The sequence below is a fragment of the Macrobrachium rosenbergii genome, chromosome 42 (assembly GCF_040412425.1).
Source record: "Macrobrachium rosenbergii isolate ZJJX-2024 chromosome 42, ASM4041242v1, whole genome shotgun sequence".
Taxonomy (NCBI): Eukaryota; Metazoa; Arthropoda; class Malacostraca; order Decapoda; family Palaemonidae; genus Macrobrachium; species Macrobrachium rosenbergii.
In genome coordinates, this window is record NC_089782.1 from 50,584,271 (window position 1) to 50,608,889 (window position 24,619).

The 24,619-nt window shown below is 37.4% G+C and overlaps 1 protein-coding gene across 2 annotated transcripts in view; it reads left to right on the top strand.

The window, feature by feature from the left end:
• LOC136828417 (nephrin-like) overlaps positions 1-24,619 on the top strand; it is a 1,390,497-nt gene that overhangs the window by 1,290,549 nt on the left and 75,329 nt on the right. For both annotated transcript variants that reach the window (XM_067086456.1, XM_067086455.1), the window contains 2 exons: positions 312-442; positions 19,527-19,686. In XM_067086456.1, coding sequence (XP_066942557.1) covers positions 312-442; positions 19,527-19,686 — 291 coding nt within the window. The remainder of the gene's footprint in view (positions 1-311; positions 443-19,526; positions 19,687-24,619) is intronic.

Sequence of the window (24,619 nt, forward strand, 5' to 3'; positions counted from 1 at the left end):
ATTAGTGTATGAGTATCTACAGAAAGATTTTTTGTGATTACAGTACTGTTATTTAAATACTGTCTTCAATATATATACAGTATATATATATATATATATATATATATATATATATATATATATATGTGTGTGTGTGTGTGTGTGTGTGTGTGTGTGTGTATGTATGTATGTATGTACTGTATATATGTATACAAACCACAGGGATTTCTCACAGTAAATATACCACAAGTACATAACTTTGCATAACCAAACCTCATATATAATATTTCTGTAAACAAATCTTTTATGTCTCGTTTCGTCTTATCCTGCAGTTGCTCCGAGGGTGAACCTCCGCCTGGGAGCAAATCTCGAAGGACATCCTATCACGGAGGGCAAGGACGTCTACTTCGAGTGCGAAGTCTCTTGTAACCCTCAAGCGAGGAACATCGAGTGGCACAAAGACGTAAGTTTCAAAAATCATTATTATTATTATTATTATTATCACGGGATTATTGTTATTAACGAGCTCGATGGCGCGCACTACGCTGCGCTGGAACCCGGCGCTGCCATCATGTCTCCCCTACCCTCCCAGATCCCCACCTGCCCCAACCCGGGGCGCAGATTCCTGAGATGTATGCTAGTATTGCACCAGCCCTTATTTTATTGCCATGCCCCTAGGTTAGGTTAGGTCAGGTTAGATTAGTATTTTCAGAGTAATTTGGGTGTGGAAAACATTATGAGATTATTTTCAAGAAAATTCTATGGTTAGTTTTTAAGATACGGCACCCGGCCTTTTTCAGGGAAAGGTCTTGGTACTCGGTTATATCTCGGGAAAATGCACCCGGGGGGGACATACAGGATTGCCGGAGGAGGGTGGATGTGTCCTGTCTCCATTACCCTCCCAATCCCCTACCTACCCCACCCACACCCGGGGCGGACAAACAAGAAAGATCCATTCGGATTTCATTATTATAGACTGTTGTTGATTACTGTTTTGTATCTTTGTTGTTAATGTTATCACTTCGGTGATTGTTGTTAGCATACATTTGTTTGTGGATCTGTGGTTATACGTGTGTGTGTGTGTGTGTGTGTGTGTTGAATATTATGTTCAATATGGAGAAAAATTGTAAGTACAGAGACAGTGTTAACTCGGCAACTCAGGAAGGTTTTAAGAGAGAGAGAGAGAGATGAGGTATTTTACTCTATTTATTTTAATTTTTTTAATAATTCTGAATGCCCATATTTATTTTCCTCTACTCTTTCTTCTTTTTCTTAAACCCCTCTCCTTTGTCTCCTTCTTATATCCTGAACCTCTTTCCTTCTCCTTCCTACTCATAACGGATAATCCGTTATAATGATATGCCCCTCTTAACTCATCCGCTTTTTCTTTCAGACCGTTTTGCAAGTTTTTTGTTCGTATTTTCTTTCCGTTATTGTAATCAGCCCGCTCTTCGTATCTTTCTTTATCTTTTTCGTGGTTTTTCACCCTTTGCATCACCAAAGTCTACACCTTTTAACAATTCAGTGGCCATAATAATAATGAAATTAACGAGTGTCTATCTCTTATTATATTTAGAAATTATTACATTCATTTCTGTCAAAGGATTCCTTTGTTTACCTCTTCAGGATTTTACTATAGTTTTTTCTCTACTCGCTCAGCTAGATCATGTTCAATTTACCTTGTTTTTAATTATTGCTTTTGTATTTATGATATTAATAATGATAATGGTAATTCCAATAAGATTTTTCTGCATTTCACATATGGTTTTGTAAATGTCACCATCAGCTATGCAATCATTTATTCGTGACGTATCATCACTGGCTGTGAATACAATCTTACTGCCATTAAGGTTTAGTTCATGAAAATCCTCGCTGTTCATTTACTATATATTATTCATATTACTTGTGATGTAATCTTTCCAGTAAATATCGTCATCATCTTCATTATCATCATATTCGTAGCAATCAGCATTATAATTGTCATTGTCGTTGGCTGTATTATTATTCTCTTTATAATGATTACTGTTATGACGTGAACCCTACTTCCAATATCAAGCGACCCTCAGTCTTCCCCTGCCTCATTTCTCAACCTTTTTCAGAACCTGGTTTAAAGTTACCCCCTCTGAACTTCAGCTACATCGAGGTATTGATTTTGATGCTGATTCAGAATTATTTAGTGTTGCGAACAAGCTGTAATAATAATAATAATAATAATAATAATAATAATAATAATAATAATAATAATAATAATAATTTTTTTTCTATCTCAGTCATCCTATTCAACTGGGTGGTATTTATAGTTTGGGGTTCTGGTTTGCATTCTGCCTCCTTAGGAGTCCATCACTTGTCTCACTATGTGTGCTGTTTCTAATGGCATGCTTTTCTGCATGAGTTCTGGAGCTACTGCGGCATCTAGTTTTTCCAGGTTCCTTTTCAGGGATCTTGGGATCGTGCCTAGTGTTGTTATGACCATGGGTACAATTTCCACTGGCATATCCCATATCCTTCGTATTTCTATTTTCATGTCTTGATACTTAAACATTTTTTTCTCTTTTTTCTCATTTACTCTGATGTCCTATGGTACTGCGACATCAGTGAGTGATACCTTCTTCTTGATTTTGTCAATCAGCGTCAAGTCTGGTCTGTTAGCACGTGTCACCTTGTCTGTTCTGATGCCATAGTCCCAGAGGACCTTTGCCTGATCGTTTGCTATCACTCCCTCAGGTTGGTGTTCATGCTACTTATTACTGAAAGCTAGCTGGTGTTTCTTGCACAGGCTCCAGTGGAGGCCTTTTGCTACTGAATCATGCCTCTTTTTGTACGGTTTCTGTGCAAGCGCCGGACATTCGCTTGCTATGTGGTTTATGGTCTCGTCTTTCACATTGCACTTCCTGCATGTGGGTGAGATTTATTTCCATCTATTGTTCTTTGGCCATATCTGGTTCTTAGGGCCTGATCTTGTGCTGCTGTTAGCATTCCTTCTGTTTCCATCTTGAGTTCTCCCCTATGTAGCCATTGCCATGTTTGTTGCTGGCCAGTTCTTTACTCTGTCTCACGCACTGTCCTTGCATTGGTTGCTGTGCCATTTCTCTGTTCTGTTTTTCATTCTCCTGTCGCTGTATATTTTTGGGTCTTCGTCTACTTTTATCAGTCCTTCTTCCCATGCACTCCTTAGCCATTCGTCTTCACTGGTTTTCAGGTATTGCTCCGGTGCTCTGCTCTCGATGTTGACGCAGTCCTCTATGCTTAGTAGACCTCTCCCTCCTTCCTTTCGTTTTATGTATAGTCTGTCTTTATTTGCTCTTGGGTGTGGTGCTTTGTGTATTATCATGTGTTTCCTAGTTTTCTGGTCTATGCTGCGGAATTAAGCCTTCGTCCACTCCACTAGTCCCGCGCTGTATCTGTTTACTGGTACTGCCTATGCGTTTATGGCTTTCATCATGTTTCCGGCGTTGAGTTTTGACTTGAGTATCACCTTAAGTCTCTGCATATATTCTTTCCTGATCGTATCCTTCATCTCTTGGTGTTTTATATCCTCTCCTTCTATTATTCACAGGTATTTGTATCCTGTCTCATCTATGTGTTTGATGCTATTCCCGTCTAGTAGCTTTATCCCTTCAGTCATTGTCACTTTGCCTTTTTGTATGTCGACCAAGGAGCATTTTTCTATTTCAAACTCCATCCTGATGTCCTCAGATACAATCCTCACAGTGTGGATTAGGGTATCTATTTTCTTGATGCTCTTACCATACAGCTTGATGTCGTCCATGAACATCAGATGGTTAATTTTGTTCTTTCTTGACTTGGTACCCAGTATCCATCTTCTGCAGTACTTTTGTTATGGGAATTATGGCTGCTACGAAGAGTAGTAGGGACATGAGAAGAAAATAAGGAAATATGAAGATGCTACATCAGAAGCAACCCGACAGAAAAAGGATACAGAAGAAGATTGGTCAACATCTGGAACGAGAGAAATAACACCCCACAAACAGAAAGAGGCTGGCAGACCAAGTAAGAAACATAAAGATGAAACTGGCTCTCCACAACAGAAAGAGAGGAGCTAGAGAGAGAAATAACTCCCATGGATTGACTACAAGAAAGCCTTCGACATGATACCGCACATGTGGCTAATTAAAGTACCTGAAAATATATGGGGCAAAGGAAAACAGCATCAGCTTCCTAAAAAATACAATGCGAAATTGGTATACAGTACTTACAAGCTTTGGGATAAGACTAGCAGAGGTTAACATCAGAGGTTATTATTATTATTATTATTATTATTATTATTATTATTATTATTATTATTATTATTATTATTATTTTAAATTTAAAACAACAATACACAGTAATCGGTAACAAATAACAATTCATAGATTTGAACATGAATACTCAGCCACAAATTTCCCCAAAAAAATCTTAGATATAATTTAAAACAACAGAATATAGAACAGGGAATAAGCACTTAGCCAAAATGACAATAAATAGAAAATTAATGAATAAATTAGAGAACGAAACATTACGTGCGATGAAATTGGGTAGTATTTTCGCCATTATTTACAAAAAATCAACTCTGATTATTTATATGTGCCCATTACATTTTCCAAACTTCGAAGAATGTGAAAATACACGTCGTTATAGCAGAGGATATTCCCACCATGCTTCATGCTCCAGTAAGTTTCTTGTATGAAATTTAAGGATCTCAGAAAAGAAAAAAAACCTTCGGCAATTTTGTTTTCGTCTCTGAAATAAAAAAAATTCTCGCTACCAACATAACCGATACCGAACGGATTCCGTCTCTTCGTGACTTGATTACGAAGACCTGCAATGCAGGAGGGTCATATTCTCGGAAGCTCTTAGGATTATGAAAGAAGCCATGAAGAATGTTCTATAAAAAAAGTGCTCTTACGACTACGAGGAATTCAGGGGAATTAGAGTCATAAGCGCGTAAATATTTTTTTCTTCGCCTTCCTCAATCTCCTCCTTGTCATTCTGACTGAACGTCTTCTCTCTGAACGAAAGAAATAAATAGAAAACTAAAAGCGAGAATAAGATGGTTATTTCCTCCGCAGAAAACGCTCCTCTGAGCCCAAAGCTAAAACATGAGATGTAAGAAATAAATAAGATTCCTGTTTGCTCCTCATTCTCCATCTAAAATCCAGCGCTGAATCGGAGAAGGAAAGAAAATAAGTAGAGAATTCGTGCGACATCAACAGTACGAATCCTCTCGGCTCAGGACTCCATGCGTAGAATGCTGTGGATTAATCCCCAGAGCATCGGCTTGCACAAGAACGACCGAAGCTTGGGAGGCTTGGGGGAGGAAGAAACGAAGCTGAGACGCGAACGAGATTCATACGCGCTCGCAACGGAGACATAAGTACGTTTGCCACACTTGACATCGCAGTCGTAAACTGACACATTAATTTATTGAAGGGTAAGTTCCGAAAGCCCATTAAAAGCAACTGCTGCATAAACCTCTACCTTGGTACCCCTCAACCCCATCCCCCCCTACTAGACCAGCTCATGTTCCTACACCCCCCTCCTCCCCATAAACCTAGCCCCTCTCTCTCTCTCTCTCTCTCTCTCTCTCTCTCTCTCTCCTTAGATGTCATAAAAAAATAAGTAATGATTTCGCTTTTTGCCTCTGCTTCAAACTACTCATCGCATGAACTCTCTCTCTCTCTCTCTCTCTCTCTCTCTCTCTCTCTCTCTCTATAATGAAGAGAAGTAAAGTGAAGAAAGCAAGGTTAGAGAGAGAGAGAGAGAGAGAGAGAGACCGGGCTAAGAACTTGCCTCATGACATTGAGGGAAGAATTATTTTTAAGGCAGGACTGTCGTTACGTAAATATAGGTAAAAAATTGTCGCAAACTATACTCATTTTGCAATTTTAGAGAGAGAGAGAGAAGAATATCTAATTGATTCCTAATTACTTACTGCACAAATTTTAACCTTGAAAGGTTAGTAAACACGGTCACAGTTTTTCGGCTATTTTAAATGCATAATATGGCCACATTATTCTCATATCCGTCTTTTGCTGAAATACACACCACATTGATCATATTTACCACTGTAACTCAGTAGCTTAATGCCTCTTAGCTGGCTACATTTTCTCGAATAATTTTTGACGATAGTAAACATATCTGTAATCTCCTAATAATCATGCATAATAAACTGACCATCCATAGGTCAGTGTCACAGATTTTTAAACGTCTTTGAACTCTTCAGAGCTGGATACATATTAGTAGTGTCCTTTTCCTGTTGAAAATGTGATAGTAATTCCTTGATAATTCAGCGCATCGAAGATCAAAAGTCAAGGTCATAGACCATGTTACAATTTTGAAATGTACCCAAGTAACCTGGTAAATAGTAACGAGTTTATTATCTTCTCAACTGTTGCATGCTTCTGGCATGATTTATTTCTAAATTTTCAGTGCGAGAGAGAGAGAGAGAGAGAGAGAGAGAGAGAGAGAGAGAAACAAGAATATGACAGGAGAGATTGCAGGATACAAAAGGGGGGTCGAGAATGAGGAAGAAACAAAGTGGCTGCCTTTGCTCATGACCTCTTAGCCCCCACCCTCCTACCCTTCACCCATGGGAGGAGGAACCCACCCACACCTCTCTCCCCCCATTCCTCTCCCTCTCTCCCTCCTACACTCACTCCTTCTCTCACGACCTCTTCGTCTTATCATCTTTTAAGTGGACGTCAATACCTCCCAAGTCTCGCAACGAGCAAGGAGCAAGTGCCTTCTCTCTCTCTCTCTCTCTCTCTCTCTCTCTCTCTCTCTCTCTCTCTCTCTCTCTCTCTCAGACATATACCAAAGAAACGAAAGAATTGAAGATATAAAAAACATCAAACGTACGACGTGTTTAAAACGATGCTCTCTCTCTCTCTCTCTCTCTCTCTCTCTCTCTCTCTCTCTCTCTCTCCTCGTTCTTACCCGCCATTTTCATGGTCGTAACACTATATCTTTCCTCCCCAAATTTCTCCTTCTTTATTACGTCCCTCCTTTGTCTGTGACCTGGTTTACCCCATTTTCCTATCTTTTTTTCTTTCTCTTTTTCCTTCTTTACGCAATCTTTTATTTTTTTCTGTCATTTAGTGAGTAGAAGCTACTTTAAAATTCATGTAATAGATATTAAATGATTTAAGATGGTTCCAGATTACATTCCAGTACAGCAACTATGTCTATATTTTACCTGCGCTTGATTTGGACACTGTCATCTTTTTAATTCAACTGTGCTGCTTGGACGCTTTTGAGACATCTCTCTCTCTCTCTCTCTCTCTCTCTCTCTCTCTCTCTCTCTCTCTCTCTCTCTCTCTCTCTCTCTCTGTATGTATATATATATATATATATATATATATATATATATATATATATATATATATATATATATATATATATATATATATATATATATATATATCTGTATATATATGTATACATGTACACACACACATATATATGAATGTGATATACTGTATGTTTTTATATTTTGTATCAAATCCCTAATCATATTTTTATTACTTTCTGCTACTGAATACTCTTTTTCCGTAGTTGGAGTTTTAATTCCATAAATCACTCAGTTATTATAAGTTCTTAAATTTCTTTTAAATTTGAGTCTGTTTAGAAAAGATAATGAATATAATATTATTCAAGATAGAGAACTGCCCGCCCTAGGCAGTGTGCTACTTTCAACATGAGCTGAAAATCAGGTACCTGGTGGTCTGTCGACTGTAGTGGATCACAGCCTCAAAGGAGAGAACAAGAAAAAATAATAAGTAAAAGATACGCCTAAAATTCTTCGGCGCAATGGAGTTTTCTGTACAGCGTATCATGCCATATGAAACTTTCAGCCGCGGCCCATGAAACCTAGCCACGGCCCGATGGTGGCCTCAGCCACGACCCAGAAAGTCTTACCTGCAGCCCATGAAACTCAGCCACGGTCCGGTGGTGGACTGTGTTGTTAGTATCTGTAACGGTGCCAGAGGTACGATTATGGCTAACTTTAACCTTAAATAAAATAAAAACTACTGAGGCTAGATGGCTGCAATTTGGTATGTTTGATGACTGGAGGGTGGATGATCAATATACCAATTTGCAGCCCTCTAGCCTCAGTAGTTTTTAAGATCTGAGGGCGGACAGAATAAAGTGCGGACGGACAAACAAAACCGGCACAATAGCTTTCTTTTCAGAAAACTAAAAACAGTTGGCGATAGCATTTGGAGGACCTCGACGAGGTAATCATCGCCCGAGAGGTTGGGGAGGGCGACCACATCTTCGGAGGAGTCTTCTCTCAATAAACCCAAGAGAATCAGAGACGAGGAATGAATATGGAAAAAGGAAACTATATTTACTGCCTATTCACTCCCTCAGAATGGACAAACATTCTCATTGTTACTTGAACAATATTGCCAGAAATATGACACAATAAAAGTCAATTTTTGTGTTTTTTACTTTGCTAATCTTTTGTTATTTTTTCTTCATTTCATTTTTTGTCCCTTTACCCGGGAGTTTCCTAAGACTGTGCCCAATGTAAGCACTATTGTTTATTTAATAAGTATTTACGGAGGAATACAAGACATTTCCCTTTTGTACGGTGGATAATAGACTTTTGTATCTGTGATATTCCCTTAAGAAAGGATGGTTGCGTTTGATATATATATATATATATATATATATATATATATATATATATATATATATATATATATGTGTGTGTGTGTGTGTGTACATGTATATATATATATATATATATATATATATATATATATATATATATATATATATATATATATATATATATATATATATATATATATATATATCATTTGAATATGGTAGATCATGGTACAATAGTATAAAGGTCAGGTAAAAAATTTCATGTCACTGATATTCATAACCGATATCCAAGTAATAATTGTGTAAGATCCGGTTGAGAAAATGGTATGAGAAGAATAAAACTTAAATAAATGGGAAAACATCATTGACAAGTAAAAAAAAAAGCAGCAGAAGTTCGTTTAAATCGTGGAGGAATCTCTCTCTCTCTCTCTCTCTCTCTCTCTCTCTCTCTCTCTCTCTCTCTCTCTCTCTCTCTCTGTCCTTTAATTCAGAGTAAAACACACATGTCACTGATGCTAAATAAAGACACTTTCATACATACTGTTTACTTGTAAAATCAAGTGAATATAGCCCATTTAAAACTCAAGAGTGCGGCAAATGGAAAATTATGTACATACTCCCAAATAAATTACTGAAATATATATAAAAAGGGGAATAATGTCTTCCAAAATAATTACAGAAAATGAAAAGACGAAAAATTCTCATAGAAAAAATAAACCAGCAGGCTATTACCATCAATTTATTTCTAGAAAGCAAACAAACAAACAGTTTATTGTTTGCTGGCGCTACCTGGCCTCAATTCTTCCTCCTCTCATGTTTGGTTTTGTCCGAAAGGCGCCCTATTGATTAGGAGACGTGTGACCACGTCATTGTCTATCTCCGGGATAGGTTATGGCCGGTCCCCCATCCCCTGTAGAACACAGACCTCGCCTAATCTTTTTACTATTTCTCCTTTCGGAGACTTCACATAGGGATGTTGGAGGGTCGACCACCCGGCTGACTGTGGATTAACCAAACCCATTTTGTCCTTGAGAGTTTGTTTGTGTTTGCGTATGTGCGGTTGTGCGTGTAGGTGCGTGTGCTTGTACTTGTGTGGCCCTTCTTTTTGAAAATCATTGACTTTTCTCAGTTGAAGTTCCCTTTCTTCTTGGGTCTGGCTTAGTAACAAACTTTTTTTTCAGTTATCCGTCCAATAATCTCGTTCATTATCTTTCTGAGATCAACGTTTCTTTATCATCTGATATTTTTTCTTCAAATTATTGTCCAAATATTTTTCTCTCTCAATTTTTCTCACATAGTCTTCATTTCATGGTGATACTCTATATTAACCAGTGGTATAGTGTATAAAACCATTTTATCTTTCACGAATCCAGTTATTTTCATTAATTTTGTTCTGATAACTCTTAAATGTCCTTGTTTTTATTTAGTTTCCATCGTTCATTTTTGTGTTCATTTTTTTCCTCGAGGCGAAAGTTTCATAATCATTTCGTTTTTCAGGAAGGTTTAGCCTTAATGGCCTTTTTTTTTATCTGGACCCCTGAGTCATTCCTTTGGTTTAACGCCGGACCCACAATGGCTTTATTAATATATACTTTTTTGTTGCTTATTTTTCTTCTTCTTTGTTTGCCTTCTCATTGTCTTGCCTTTATGGCTCTCCGCCCCTCCCCCTTTGGAAGCTTATTGTATCGATTTTTTTTCTCGCTGTGTTGTGTTCGTTTACTTTTAAGTCTCTCTCTCTCTCTCTCTCTCTCTCTCTCTCTCTCTCTCTCTCTCTCTCTCTCTCTCTCTCTCTCTCTCTCTCTCTCAAAAATTATTATATTAAGTCGCGTCCAGTCAGTAATATAACAAGATTAAAATGTATAATTTCCACTTTATTTTGAACTTTTACCTCTCATCAAAGTGTAATTTTTTGTCTCGTATAATTATAAATAGAAACTGATTTAAAGAGGAAAATATTTCAAGTTCACTGATTATATGACGAGTAACTGGAAAGATTTCTAGTTCCAGTTTTATTGTATTTCATAAAATTTAAGTTCTCAAATACGTTTCACGTGAAAGATATATATGATACAGTTCACTTTTAGATAGATATGAAATGGAACAAGTCCAAAGTCTCTTTTCAATATAATAGAAATAAAGGAAATATGATTTTAAATCCCCTTCAGTGCAGTTTCATTAAATGGCAAACGTTTGAGCTCTCCTTGAATTAGTTTAAATAACTGGGAAAAATTTTAAGGTTTCATTTCAGTGCGCTTGAGTTTGAAATGGGAATTTTCTCAAGTCCTTTTCAAACGGACTAAATCATTCATCGGTTATTATTAGTAATCTTTAGCACCCCGTTCTCTATTGCAGCCTTTACTGTTAGTTGACCTTCTTGCTTGAATTTAAATTTTTATTTGATATATATTTTCCAATCCCAACCGCAATCTTTAATGTTAATATACGTACTTGTGTCCACCTCACTCATCATTGTGTCTATGCGTACCTGTTTACATAGCAGTCGTTAGGATTAATAGATTCCACGAAATCCATTGTAATCATTATTTCTGAGATAGTTTTTGTGGTCGTTGAAGTCTTGTAACGTAAAATATTTTCCTGTTTGAATTACAGGTATAGAAACACGTATGTGAGCGCATATGTGATACTTATGCACGAACAATTAGCCTAAATATAGGGTGGGATTTTGCTGAGTACCTCTTATTGTCTTGAGTTGCTATTACAAAAGAGCAGTGTGGCTGAACAATATTTCATTATCTGGTTTTTCATTAGACACCCATTTTGTTTAGTTCACTGCCTTTTCAATCTTCCTTTTGATAAAAAAGAACAAGCACTGCCTCTATTTAATTTTCTTATTACCCGCTTCCAATCTCAACTCCAGTTCTATCCCAAGGATGTAAAAATCCAATATCAGCCCGTCGACGCTTCGTAGGCCTTTTTCAGCAGCCACTTTTCGAGGTCACTTTTAGGCCTTTTTCAGGACCCGTTTTTTCCTTACTATGTGGATCAGAGAGCGGATTTACAGGAGGATCACGTTGCTGTTAAGTCGATAAGAGTGTGTGTGTGTGTGTGTGTTTTTTTCGGGCCAAATTTTCATTGATTTTGTTTTCAATCTGGGATGGAATTCTTCCATTTTATATTTGCTGTGGTGGCTCACTGGCCGCGGTATGACCCATGGCCGCTCACAGAATATGTCTGCTTTATTTTTCTTAAGGGCAGAGATATGAACCCTGAATTAAACATTTTTCTGTTAGCCTGACTTGGTGATGATTTAAGCACGTAAATTCTTGGCAGTTTTTTTTTAGTTTTCTGTAAAAGAAAACTATTGAGATGGCTATTTGTCTGTCCGCCCTCAGATCTTAAAAACACTGAGGCTAGAGGGCTGCAAATTGGTATGTCGATCATCCACCCTCAACTCATGAAACATACCAAATTGCAGCTCTAGCCGCAGTAGTTTTTATTTTATTTTAGGTTAAAGTTAGCCATGATCGTGCGTCTGGTGCTGTTGTAGGTGCGAGCAACATAGTCCACCACCGGGCCGTGGCTGAAAGTTTCATGGGCCGCGACTGAGAGTTTCATGGGCCGTGGCTGAGAGTTCCATGCAACGTTATACCCTGCACAGAAAACTCGATTGCGCCGAAGAAACTTAGGCGCATATTTTATTTGTTTTTCTTGATCCAGGAGTAGCAGCAAAAGTTTACGTTTTATGTGGTTTTGATATACGTTATCAAAACTTGGAATTGTCTATTAATATAGAATTTTACTTTAAAAAACACCTGTTGTTTTGCAAGGAAAGTCCTGTCTCTCATAACCAGAAGGGAACGATTACGAACCCCGAGCAGAAGTCTAGTCTTCGTCACAGGCCTTTGCAGCCCCACGAGTCTTTTTAACCACCTTGTAGTCAGTTTTTTCTTTCTTGCATTTCTCAGCTGATCGCTTTCTGTCTTACAAAGCCCAAAACAAAATTGAAAGACTACTGCAACCCCATGTAGACCCCTGAGTCTTTTCCACGAGTCTTTCTCGTTACCATGAGCAAACCCTGTAAGTCGTCCTCATAGTGTGGAATAGATTTTACATCTTTATTACCGGATCTTTCTTATAGATATTGACCCCCGAGGGTTTTAACCCGGTATGTATCCACCTTTGCGGCGTGTTTTGTACAAGCCCGTTGAGGATGACCGTAAAAACATAAACAAAAGACCTCAAGAAATATTAGTCCTAGATAACGACCCCCGAAAACCCTTGAGGGTCGCTATCTAGGAAAGATCCTTATTACCGCATCTAGTAGAGTCTTTTTAACAACATGCGGTGCACCTTTTGAGTCTTTGTCACTTCGTTAATAAATCTCTTATTAGTTATTCTCGTAATCTTTCATAAACCAAAATCTAACAAATAACCCTCCGCTCCCTCCATAAAATCACAGAGAATCTTTCACAACCGCCGAAGAATCCCTGTAGTCTTTTTCATGTAGGCAGCGAGTTTCTGAGTCCTTTCCCGTATTCTGCCCCCTTCGGGACCCCACGTTCACAGTGTTCTGTATACATCACGCTGTGGACTATTAAAGGTTCTTTGTACCGCCTCTAGGGCCCACAGTACATTACTTCCTGTATTTTGGTCTGTCTCTGTTCGCCTTATCTTCATACCTGAATGTCCTGTTTATTTCACTATTTCTTGTCTTATTTTTCGCCTTTCTTGTAAGAACTAGTATTGGAGACCGTAGATTTACCATTACAACCCACGGCCTTTCTCGGACCCTATTCCTTATCATCGCGCAACCTTTGACCTTTCCCCAACAACCCCCGAACAAACAATCTCCCGTTTCCACGAAACCCTACAGACTAGAAGACATTTCGAGGCGGAAGGACGTCACCAAGACCCAGTAAGGACCTGTTGCGTTAAATTGATGCTCCGACAACAGTTGGGAATGGGGCATAATTTTTTCTCCCAGCCAAAATGTACAAGGAGAAATGTTACGAGAACGAGGAAGGAAATGACGAGGAACGTCCCTTTCATTTTTTGTTTCCGGGATTCTTCTGCTTAGGTGTCAGTCATATTTCCCGACGGAGGGGGAAATCCCTTCGTCAGGGAAGCGTTAATTCAAGAGGAAATCTTCCGTATCTTTTGTGTTTTCATGTTTTTGTGTTTCTGGGAAATACCGCGAATAGTTCAGTTGTGTGCTCAGCTTGATGGATAGAATTGTTTTAGTTACGTCAAAGTATAAAAGCATTTTTGTGAGGTATCTGGAAAGATTTAGAGAGTAGTTTTGGCTGATTTAATTGGCATTTCTTATAGATTGGAGATTGTTATCTCTCTCTCTCTCTCTCTCTCTCTCTCTCTCTCTCTCTCTCACACACACACACACACACATATATAGTATACATTTTTATATATACAGTATATATATATATATATATATATATATATATATATATATATATATATATATATATATATATATAGAGAGAGAGAGAGAGAGAGAGAGAGAGAGAGAGAGAGAGAGAGAGAGAGAGATAGATAACAATCTCAAATATATAAGAAATACCGATTATATCAGCCAGAACTCCAGAATCTTGAGAGATATCTCATAAAAGTGCTTATACTTTGATGTAACTACAGTTTAACAATTCCCCTATCAAGTTGAACACACCTGACTATATATATATATATATATATATATATATATATATATATATATATATATATATAAATATAAAAGTGAATGTTTATATGTATGTATGTTTGTTTGTAACTTTATGCATTGTAGAAATCCGAACCGCTTGACCGAACTAGACAAAATTTGGAACGTGTTCTTGATTTGACCCAACATAGATAATAGGGTAGGTTTCAAACCCGTATCCCTTCCCCTTCCCCATCCCTATCCCCCTTCCCCCTTCCCCCTTCCCCTTTCCCTTCGTAACTTATGCGTATTATGTGGTAACCGTTTGACCGATCTAGACAAAATTTGGGACATGGCAATCGTTTGACCCAACTTAGATAATAGGATAGGATTCAAACCCTTACCCTTTCTCCTTCTTCCCCTTCTCCCTTTCCCGTTCCCTGTGTAACTTATGTGGTAACCGTTTGACCGATCTAGATCAAAGTTGGCACTTGGCCATCATTTGACCAAACTTAGATAATATGGTGGGTTTCAAACCCGTGCCACCTTCCCCTTCCCCTTCCCTCTTCCCCGTTCCCCTTTCCCTTTGTAACTTATGTGGTAACCGTTTGACCAAACTAGACAAAATTTGGCTTATGGCCATCATTTGAACCAACTTATATAGTAGGGTGGGTTTCAAACCCTTACCGTCTCCCCTTCCCTTCCCCTTCCTCATCCCCATTCCCTCTTCCCCCTTTCCTTTTTAACTAATGTGGTACCCACTTGACCGTTCTAGACAAAATTTAGCACCTGCCCATCATTTGACCCAACTTAGATAATAGGGTAGGTTTGAAATCCCTTACCCCTTCCCCTTCCCTTCCCCTTCCCCATCCCCATCCCCATCCCCGTCCCCGTCCCCATCCCTCTTCCCCCTTCCCATTGTAACTTATGTGGTAACCGCTTGATCGATCTAGACAACATTTGGCACGTGGCCATCATTTGACCCAACTTGGATAATAGAATAGGTTTCAACCCCTTACCCACTTCCCCTTCCCTCTTCCCTTTGTAACTTATTTGGTAACCATTTGACCAATCTAGACAAAATTTGGCATGTGGCCATCATTTGACCCAACTTAGATAATAGGGTGGGTTTCAAACCATACCCCTTCCCCTTCCCCCTTCCCTTTGTAACTTATGTGGTAACCACTTGACTGTTCTTTACAAAATTTAGCACGTGGCCATCATTTGACCCAACTTAGATAATTGGGTAGGTTTCAAATCCTTATGCCCTTCCCCTTTCCTTTGTAATTTATGTGCTAAATAAACTCTACGGGTTTATCATACCTAATTTCAGACATATATTATTGAAAATGTTTTTCTTTCCTGTGATTAATAATTCTGTATCAAGGTTTGTGTTTAGGCCCGGGGGGTATTTAGGTTTAGTCGGGATGTGTTTAGATTTAACAGGGGATGTGTTTAGGTTTGGAAGGGGTATGTTTTGGTTTATAGGGTGGTATGTTTAGGTTTAGTTGGGGGCGTGTGCTTAGGTTTAGTGGGGGTGTTTCAGTTAAGGGGGTGTGTGATTATGTTTAGTTGGGGGGTAAATGGGATAGTCACCACAGTAATATCTGGATAAAATGGACAGTCACCACAGTAATATCTGGATAAAAAGGACAGCCAGCACAGTAATACCTGGGGGACAGTCACCACAGTAATCTCTGGATAAAATAGACAGTCACCGCAGTAATACCTGGATAAAAAGGACAGTCAGCACAGTAATCCTTGGATAAAAGGGACAGGCAGTACAGTAATACCTGAATAAATGGGAAAGCCACCACAGTAATACCTGGATAAATGGGACAGTCAGCACAGTAATACCTGGATAAAAAAGACAAACACAACAGTAATGCCTGTATAAATGGGAGGCAGTCACCACAGTAATGCCTGGGAGGCAGTCACCGCAGTAATGCCTGGATAAAATGGACAGTCACCATAGTAATACCTGGAGAAAAGGGACAGGCAGCACATTAATACCTGGATTTATCGGATGGTTACCACAGTAATACGTGGATAAAATGGACAGTCACCACAGTAATGTCTGAATAAAAAGGACAGTTAGCACAGTAATACCTGGGTAAGAGGGACAGTCAGCACTGTAATACCTGGATAAATGGTACAGTCAGCACAGTAATACATAGGTAAATGGGACAGTCACCACAGTAATAACTGGATAACTAGGACAGTCACTACAGCAATACCTGAATAAAATGGACATTTAGTATGGTAATATATGGATAAAGGGGACAGTCAGTACCAGGAGGTGCAGGAAAATTTTTCTGAGTTCTTCAGAGTTTTTCCAGGCAATGTCAGGTTGGTCAACTAGTATATATATTATATATATATATATATATATATATATATATATATATATATATATATATATATATATATATATATATATTCTCTCTACATAGATTGATAGATAGATAGATACATAGAGGGATAAGTTTACATGTACGGTTTTAATTTTGGATCTGTTAAAGCAGTTTTCATTGGTCATCGAAACCACATCTTAAATCACCAAAACATTTCCTACATCAGCGATAACAATAGCCAAATCAATTGAAATAGTGAAATGATTACCAACACTACTACTAATTCTGCTTTTGTGTCAGTGTCAGTAGCAGCTGTAATCAAACCAGTGACGTGGAATTACTCAAGGTATTTTTGCATTATATCCCTTCTCTTCCCTTCATCCTGAGCTCATCTCTTCGTCTCTTCGTTCTTCTCATGACCTTCCTCCTCTTCATTTTAATCAAACGGGCATTTCATCTCGGCCTCCTCTCTGCTTCGTATCCTTAGTTTTTACTTCGCTGAATATCCTTCCCAAATTCATTCTTTTTTAGTTTTCTGTAAAGGAAAACTTTTGAGATGTCTTTGTCTGTCTGTCTGCACTTTTCTGTCCTCACTTTTCCTGTCCTACCTCAGATCCTAAAAATCACTGAGGCTAGAGGGCTGCAAATTGATGAGTTGATCATCCACCCTCTAATCATCAAATATACCAAATTGTAGCCCTCTGGCCTCAGTAGTTTTTATTTTATGTAAGGGTAAGCTTAGCTATGGATCGTGCGTCTGGCATCGCGAGAGGTGCCAGCCGCCGACGCATCTTCACTTGACCGCATCTGGGGAGCAGCTGAGCGCCGCCAGGTCGTGGCTGAGATTTTCATACTGCAGCACAACGAGAGTTACATGCAGCATCATACGCTGTACAGAAAACTCGATTGCGCCGAAGAAACTTGGGCGCATTTTTTACTTATTTTTTCTGTTCTCTAATGAAGTTCTTTTACTCGGAGACTTCATACAGGTTGCCTTCTATTTCCATTGCTATTTTCATTTGGCCTTTTAGATATATATCTGACTCAAAATGCCTGTCTATAGTTATTCTTTGTTTTTGTAATCTTTTTCATTCATTTTGAAGGCAACTGTTTCTAGTTCTGTTTCTTCTCTTGATTTTTGGTTGGATGATATTATACTATCTAAGACTATCTTACAGGAGTTCAAATCCCAAATCATACTTTTATATTTTTTTTACAATATTTTCTTTAAAGTTCTTTTATATTCATATTTTGACACAATTCATTTATTATTGTACACTGGTTTGATTCATCATAATCCGATCATTGTCGACCGTGGGACCTTGTTATTTTCCCTCCTTCGACTTATATAACCCGTTATATAGTCAAGAAGTAAATAGCCTTGGTCCATTTCTTCAGTCTTATCTGGGTCTTAGTCACCAATGCTCAAACACCTACTGCCTGAAGGTATGTTGCTGTGGCTTCTACCCCTGTCTCGGTGTTTCCGCCTTGAAAAAATAACAAATAGACGTTTTGATCATATTTAAATATAATTAACGTTTAGAACGAACTGCATATAATAATAATAATAATAATAATAATAATAATAATAATAATAATAATAATAATAATAATAATAATAATAATAGGAAGAAGAAGAGAAGATGCCAGTATAATGAAAGCCAGTATAATAATAATAATAATAATAATAATAATAATAATAATAATAATAATAAGAAGAAGAAGAAGAAGAAGAAGAAGAAGAAGATTTATGAAAGCCAATAATGATAAGAATAAGAAGAACAAGAACAAGATGATGAAGAGGATGTATGAAAGACAATAATAATAATATAATAATAATAATAATAATAATAATAATAATAATAATAATAATTATAATACTGGGAAGAAGAATTAGGTTTATGAATGCCAGTGGCCACGAGCAGTACACGTTTGAAAAATCACGTCTCACAATAACAAAAACAAATTTATGCCACGCTTTCATTTCTCAGCAGCTTTTATGATCTTCCAACACGTAGGGGGATGATTATCCCCCGCGGCGCGCCTTGAGAACACAGCGCTCCTCATTGACACGTGATCAGCCCCGAGAGAGCGTCAAATGACACACAAAGGAAGCCTTTGAAGTCAGCCAATAGGTAACGGCTTTGTCGTGCGTTCGACGGGGCTTGGGGGCACGGGGAGGGGGCACGTAGGGTAATGGAGACCTGAGGGCTGGTGGAGGGGAATGGGTTGTGGAGGAGGGTCTTGGGTATTTAGGGGTAAGAGCGGGAGGAGGAGGAGGAGGTGGGATTTTGAGGTTGGCTGAGGGAGCTCCCATTGTTTGCGGGACAAAAGGGGGAAAAATGGGTTGAGGCGGTTGTAGCCACACAAGAGGATTTCGACGAGGGATCTTCGATCTGCCCTTGGAGGGCGGGTTGAAGGGAGGAGAGCTCGGACACCTGGGAATGCTCGGAAGTAATTACGAAGAATTTGAGCAAAGAAGTGTAAACATCCCGGTTTTTTACAGTTTGTGCTTTCATACCAGCTCTGATTAATGTCTAAAACGAAATAATTGCGTCCGTTCCCTCTGCCTTTGTGTCATTTCCCTCAAAGGTCATTCGGTGTAAGGTGTTTAACATTACTGCTTAGCCGAACATCTCAAAATTCATCTTTCTGTCAATTTTTTTCTAATAACCTCTAAGGGCGGGATTGACTTCATTATTATAATCGGTTACTTTCCAGTCTGGTCTATTTTTTTGGAGGTGGGATGGGACAATGTGTCAGTAAAATATGTAATCTCTTGCTCTAATTATTATTTACTACAACGTGATTCCTGTTTCCAATTCCTTCATCTTTCCATTTTCAGGGTGACGCAGTTCAGTATCTTTCTTACCAATTCCTTTAGCATCCGGTCTATATTTCTTCAGGATTTCTAAACAAATCCTTTTAATAAATTGAATCTCTACTTCTATATCTTTCAGGGCGAAAAGGTGGAACACCAAATGAAGGCGGGCATTTTGGTTTCGAGCAGGAACCTTGTCCTACAGATGGTTCGGCGCACCTCTGCTGGCAACTACACCTGCACGGCCACGAATACCTTAGGGACTACCACGAGCAATGTCGTTCCTTTGGTCATAAGATGTAAGTTCAAGTTATGCGCACACATAACATATAGACACACACACACACACACACACACACACACATATATATATATATATATATATATATATATATATATATATATATATATATATATATATATAATCATGAAGCTACAAATGTCGTTTAATATCCAGTTCACGCTACTTCGGGAATATCCTCGATGGGGAATTATCACCGAAGGGGAATTTATAAGTGATAAGTGGATCGGTACTTCCAGGCCTCGATCCCTCGACACATTTACCTTCCAACGACTCCAGTCGACGGTCTACCCATTGAGTCGTTGGAAGGTAACTGTGTCGAGGGATCGAGACCCGGCAGTACCGATCCACTTATCACTTATAAATTCCCCTTCGGTGACAATTCCCCATCGGGGATATTCCCGAAGTAGCATGAATTGGATATTAAACGACATTTGTAGCTTCATGATTATATATAAATCACGGTGTGATAAAAATTTCATATATTTATACATGCATGTGTATGTTTGACTTTTTGTTTGAAGATATATATAGATATATATATATATATATATATATATATATATATATATATATATATATATATATATATATATATATATATATATACATACATACACACAAAATAGGCCATTTAGTTGTCTACTCTCTAGTCAGTTATTTTGATTCCTTTTGTGAACATTCTAGAGCCTCTTGTTATGCTTCTGTCACTCATTTATTTGACATTTAATTCCGATAAGCGATGACAGATGAGTTTTCACTTTTTTCATCGGCATTTTCGACAACATTCTCATTTCTATGTCATCTTCTCAGATGCAACTTTAATCTAAACCGTCCAGTTGTCTTGCTGTAGTTTCAGTCAAGTTATATGTTAAGTTTGTGTAGTATTCTAATGTAATGTGTTTGGGACGTCTAGACAAGATTGACAGAGAACAGCGCACTAGATCATATTTAGTCAAGGCTGCTTAGTAATTAAGTACTAAAACAATCTAGATAAAATATTCTGAATGTTATTATTTATTTTTTATCTTATTTTTTATTTGAGTTTTATTCAGTTACTGAATTATTTAATTATTTTGATAAATTATTTCATTGACTTTATTATTTGATTTTGTTGAAATGCTTCAGATTTTACATTCACTGCATTTCCTTTATCATAAAAATGTGAGAATAGTTAAAACTTTGTTCCCTAAATTCACTAAAAAAAATTTCAGATTCAAATCAAAAAGTTTACCATCGCTGCATTTGTTTATTTCAAAGATATTTTGCTTCAGATCTCATTTAATATTACCATTTCTGTTCGTGCTGAAATGTATAAGGAAATCATTGTAAATCCTGTGTTTTTCACCCTGAATTTCTCCGCGTATTATTATCTTTGGAACCTTTTCTTTGTCACAGTTTCTCTGCTTTTTTTATTATCATTTAATGAGTCTGTTAATTTTTGTAACTTGTGTTTGTTTGTTTTAGTTTTCTGTAAAGAAATCTGTTGAGATGGCTATTTGTCTGTCCGTCCGCACTTTTTCTATCCGCCCTCATATCTCAAAAACTACTAAGGCTAGAGGGCTGCAAAATGGTATGTTGATCACCCACCCTCCAGTCATCAAACATACCAAATTTCAGCCCTGTAGCCTCAGTAGTTTTTATTTTATTTAAGGTTAATGTTAGCCATGATCGTGCGTCTGGCACAGCTATAGGTTCCAATAACACAGGCTACCACCGGGCCGTTGCTGAAAGTTTCATGGGCCTTGGCTGAGAGTTCCATACGTTGTACAAAAACTCTATTGCTCCGAAGAAACTTCGGCGCATTTTTCACTTTTTTATTTTTTATTTATTTATTTATTTATTTTTTTTGTACCAAACCTCAGAACCGGGCCATTTTCGAATAAACCTGCGCTCTATGCTAGGTACGCTGTTGATTATCTGTTTTCACTACTGTCTTAAATTCAAATTTGAATGATTTCAATTTGCGATTTAACATCCGCCTGACGGCTGACTCCGTTCATCTTTGAAGGAAGGTTTTTGAATCAGGATCTGAATTTCAGTTAGTTCGAAAAAAAAAAAGACTCAGCTTCGATTAGAAATCATTTGGCTTTAAAGGTTATTGAATTAGGATTTGAGTCGACTTTGAATTGGAAATTAGGACTCAACATCTGATTGACATCATTCACCATTAAGGTTTAATAAATGTCTGAGTGACAGCTCCATGTCTCTCTCTCTCTCTCTCTCTCTCTCTCTCTCTCTCTCTCTCTCTCTCTCTCTCTCCCTGACCATTCTCATTATTTTGGGCGAGTAGTGATTCGAGATTGACAATAGAAAGCGAATAACAAATGTTTTTCTTAATCATTTGCGAACACAGGCTAATTAATTTCATTCATGAATCTGATGCGTGTTTTTATCCTTCGTACTTTGAAGCTGTGAAGCCCCACAGTCAAGGATTATTTTGTTTTTAGTACGGGGTTCATTAGTCTCTCTCTCTCTCTCTCTCTCTCTCTCTCTCTCTCTCTCTCTCTCTCTCTCTCTCTCTCTCTCTCTCTCAATTAATGCAGATGCAGTGTGTTAGCACCTTTAAATCATCATGCTGATGATATATGTACTATCATTTATTGTTAAGATAAAAAGTATATTTTCTCTTATCGTGAAGGTTAGAATTTTCTCAGGAATTTTGTGCAGTGCTCTTATAAGCCTGTACTTAATGAAGCTGTAGTATGATTTAGCATTGACATTTGTCTGTCGGTCAGTCTGTCGGCTTCATCTTGTCCGTACTTCTAGTTCAGTCATTTTAAAACTAGAGAAGATTTTATGTTCCTGTATCAATGGTTCGAGAGGGGTTGTGGTACAAGAGGGTTTCAAAAATAGCTTGCACAAACTTAACATTTTTCAAGCATTCGATGGTAAGATGTACCCAATGATGATGCTCCATATTTCTTAATCGTATAAATATGAATTAAACAGAATTTTATACTTTGGGGAGGCAAAAATAATACCTGTTTAAGGTAAATATATCTGTTTACATTATGTATCACTATATTTTTTTTTCACCCTGATTTTCAAATCAGAAATTTAATCTTTTCTGTTCGTGTAGTGTTATTTAATTTCACGTTCAAGTTAAATATGGATATTTCATTTGAACGTGAAATTAGTTAAAACTTCACAAACAGAAAAGGTTGAATTTCTTATATGAAAAAGCGAAAGAACAATGATGTAGTGATACGCAGTAAAATAGAAATATTTACATCAGCCAAAAAATACCTGATTTTGATTTTCACTTTTTTAAGATTATATCTAGTTAAATGAAAATATCCTTTTTGACTTTGAATACTTAGGAGCATATATCTTTAAATAAACATAAAATTTACAAAATACAAAAAATATTTTGATTTTGACATATTTATTTACATTCTTTATAAATATTGATTCATATCAGAAAAAAATTTAATTTTTATTTCTCAGTCCGTTATTATTTCACTCAAAGGAGAAAAGTGAAAAAAACGTAAAAAAAAAAATTAATTAAAATATGGATAGATGAATTCATTTTACATTTTTATTCGCTTTTCATGGTTGAGTAAAATTTTGACGGACTAAGAAATCAAAAATGAATTGTTCTCTTGTGATGTGAATCAATATTTACCAAGAAACCAAGAATGTAAATACTAAATGTTCTTCTGTAAACTTGATGTTTATTTAACTATATATACTCCTAAGTAATTCAAAATCAGATAGGGCTATTTCACTTAACTATATGTACTTAAAAAGTAACAATTTTTTTTTTTTTTTTTTTTTTTGCTGACGTAAATTCAGTGTTAACTTATAAATACACACGAGGAAGATTACACACCGATTTTGTCTCCCCTTCATTTAACCATATTTATCCTTCTGCCTTATGGCCTAGTAACGAGATCTTTAATTCCGGCTAAACAATGTGTCTCTCTCGCTATTTATCTTCATGTCAAATGATCCGACTCCATGTCGGTCTGAACCCGAGTTTATTACAACCTTCGAAGCCAATTTTCCAACGCATCGCAGTTCATGACATAAATGCCCAACGTAACAACATTTGCCTTTTATTATGTTAGTGTTTGAAGAGAATTTATTTGAGAAATGAACAACGAAGGGGAATTTTCTTTATCTTTTCTTAGTTGTATAGTAAGGGGAGGGCCAAGAAGATTTGGCGTCAAATGCTGTACCCAATATTTTGAGAATAATTTTTTTTTAATCTTAGGGTAATTTTTTATTTTTTTTCTTGTGATGGTTACAACACCCAGCTACTAATTGGGTGCTATAAAATCAGATTTAGCCCCCTCCCCCTGCTCGACCCCCTGTGCATTATTAGCACTGCCAGCATAAAAACTACGCCGACGTGGAACGTGATATTTCGCTAAACCAGAAAATCGGCCGGGCTTTGCAGGCGCTCGCCCTTAATACACCTGAGTAAGGTGACGTCTATATTCTTTGTGCGTGAAGTGATTTATCGTCTGCATGATGATGATGATGATGATGATGATGATGATGATGATGATAAGGAGTTGAAGGTGGAGAGGGAGCGAGGAAGAGTATGTGGTATGAGAGGAGGAGGAGGAGGAGGAGGAGGATAGGATATCCAGGAAGAGGAGTAGGAGGATGAAGGTTGTCTTTGAAGGATGGATTATCCGGTCATTCAAGTGGGATCTCGCGGATAAAGCAAAACCATCGCTTCAAGAGACGTGTCAGCTATATCTTATTCGCTCTTTATAATGCTTTAGTAATGCTTTATAATGCTTTATGCGCGTGCAGGATTATGCGGCGCTGCTTTAAGCCTTGACGAAAATGGTCGTATATCATTTCGGTCCTAAAACAAAAGTCGATTAGCACTTTTGAAGATTTTTTGCCAGGCGAAATGATAAGACTCGTTTCTGTTTGCCGTTAAATAACTTACGAAAGTAATATAAAATTTG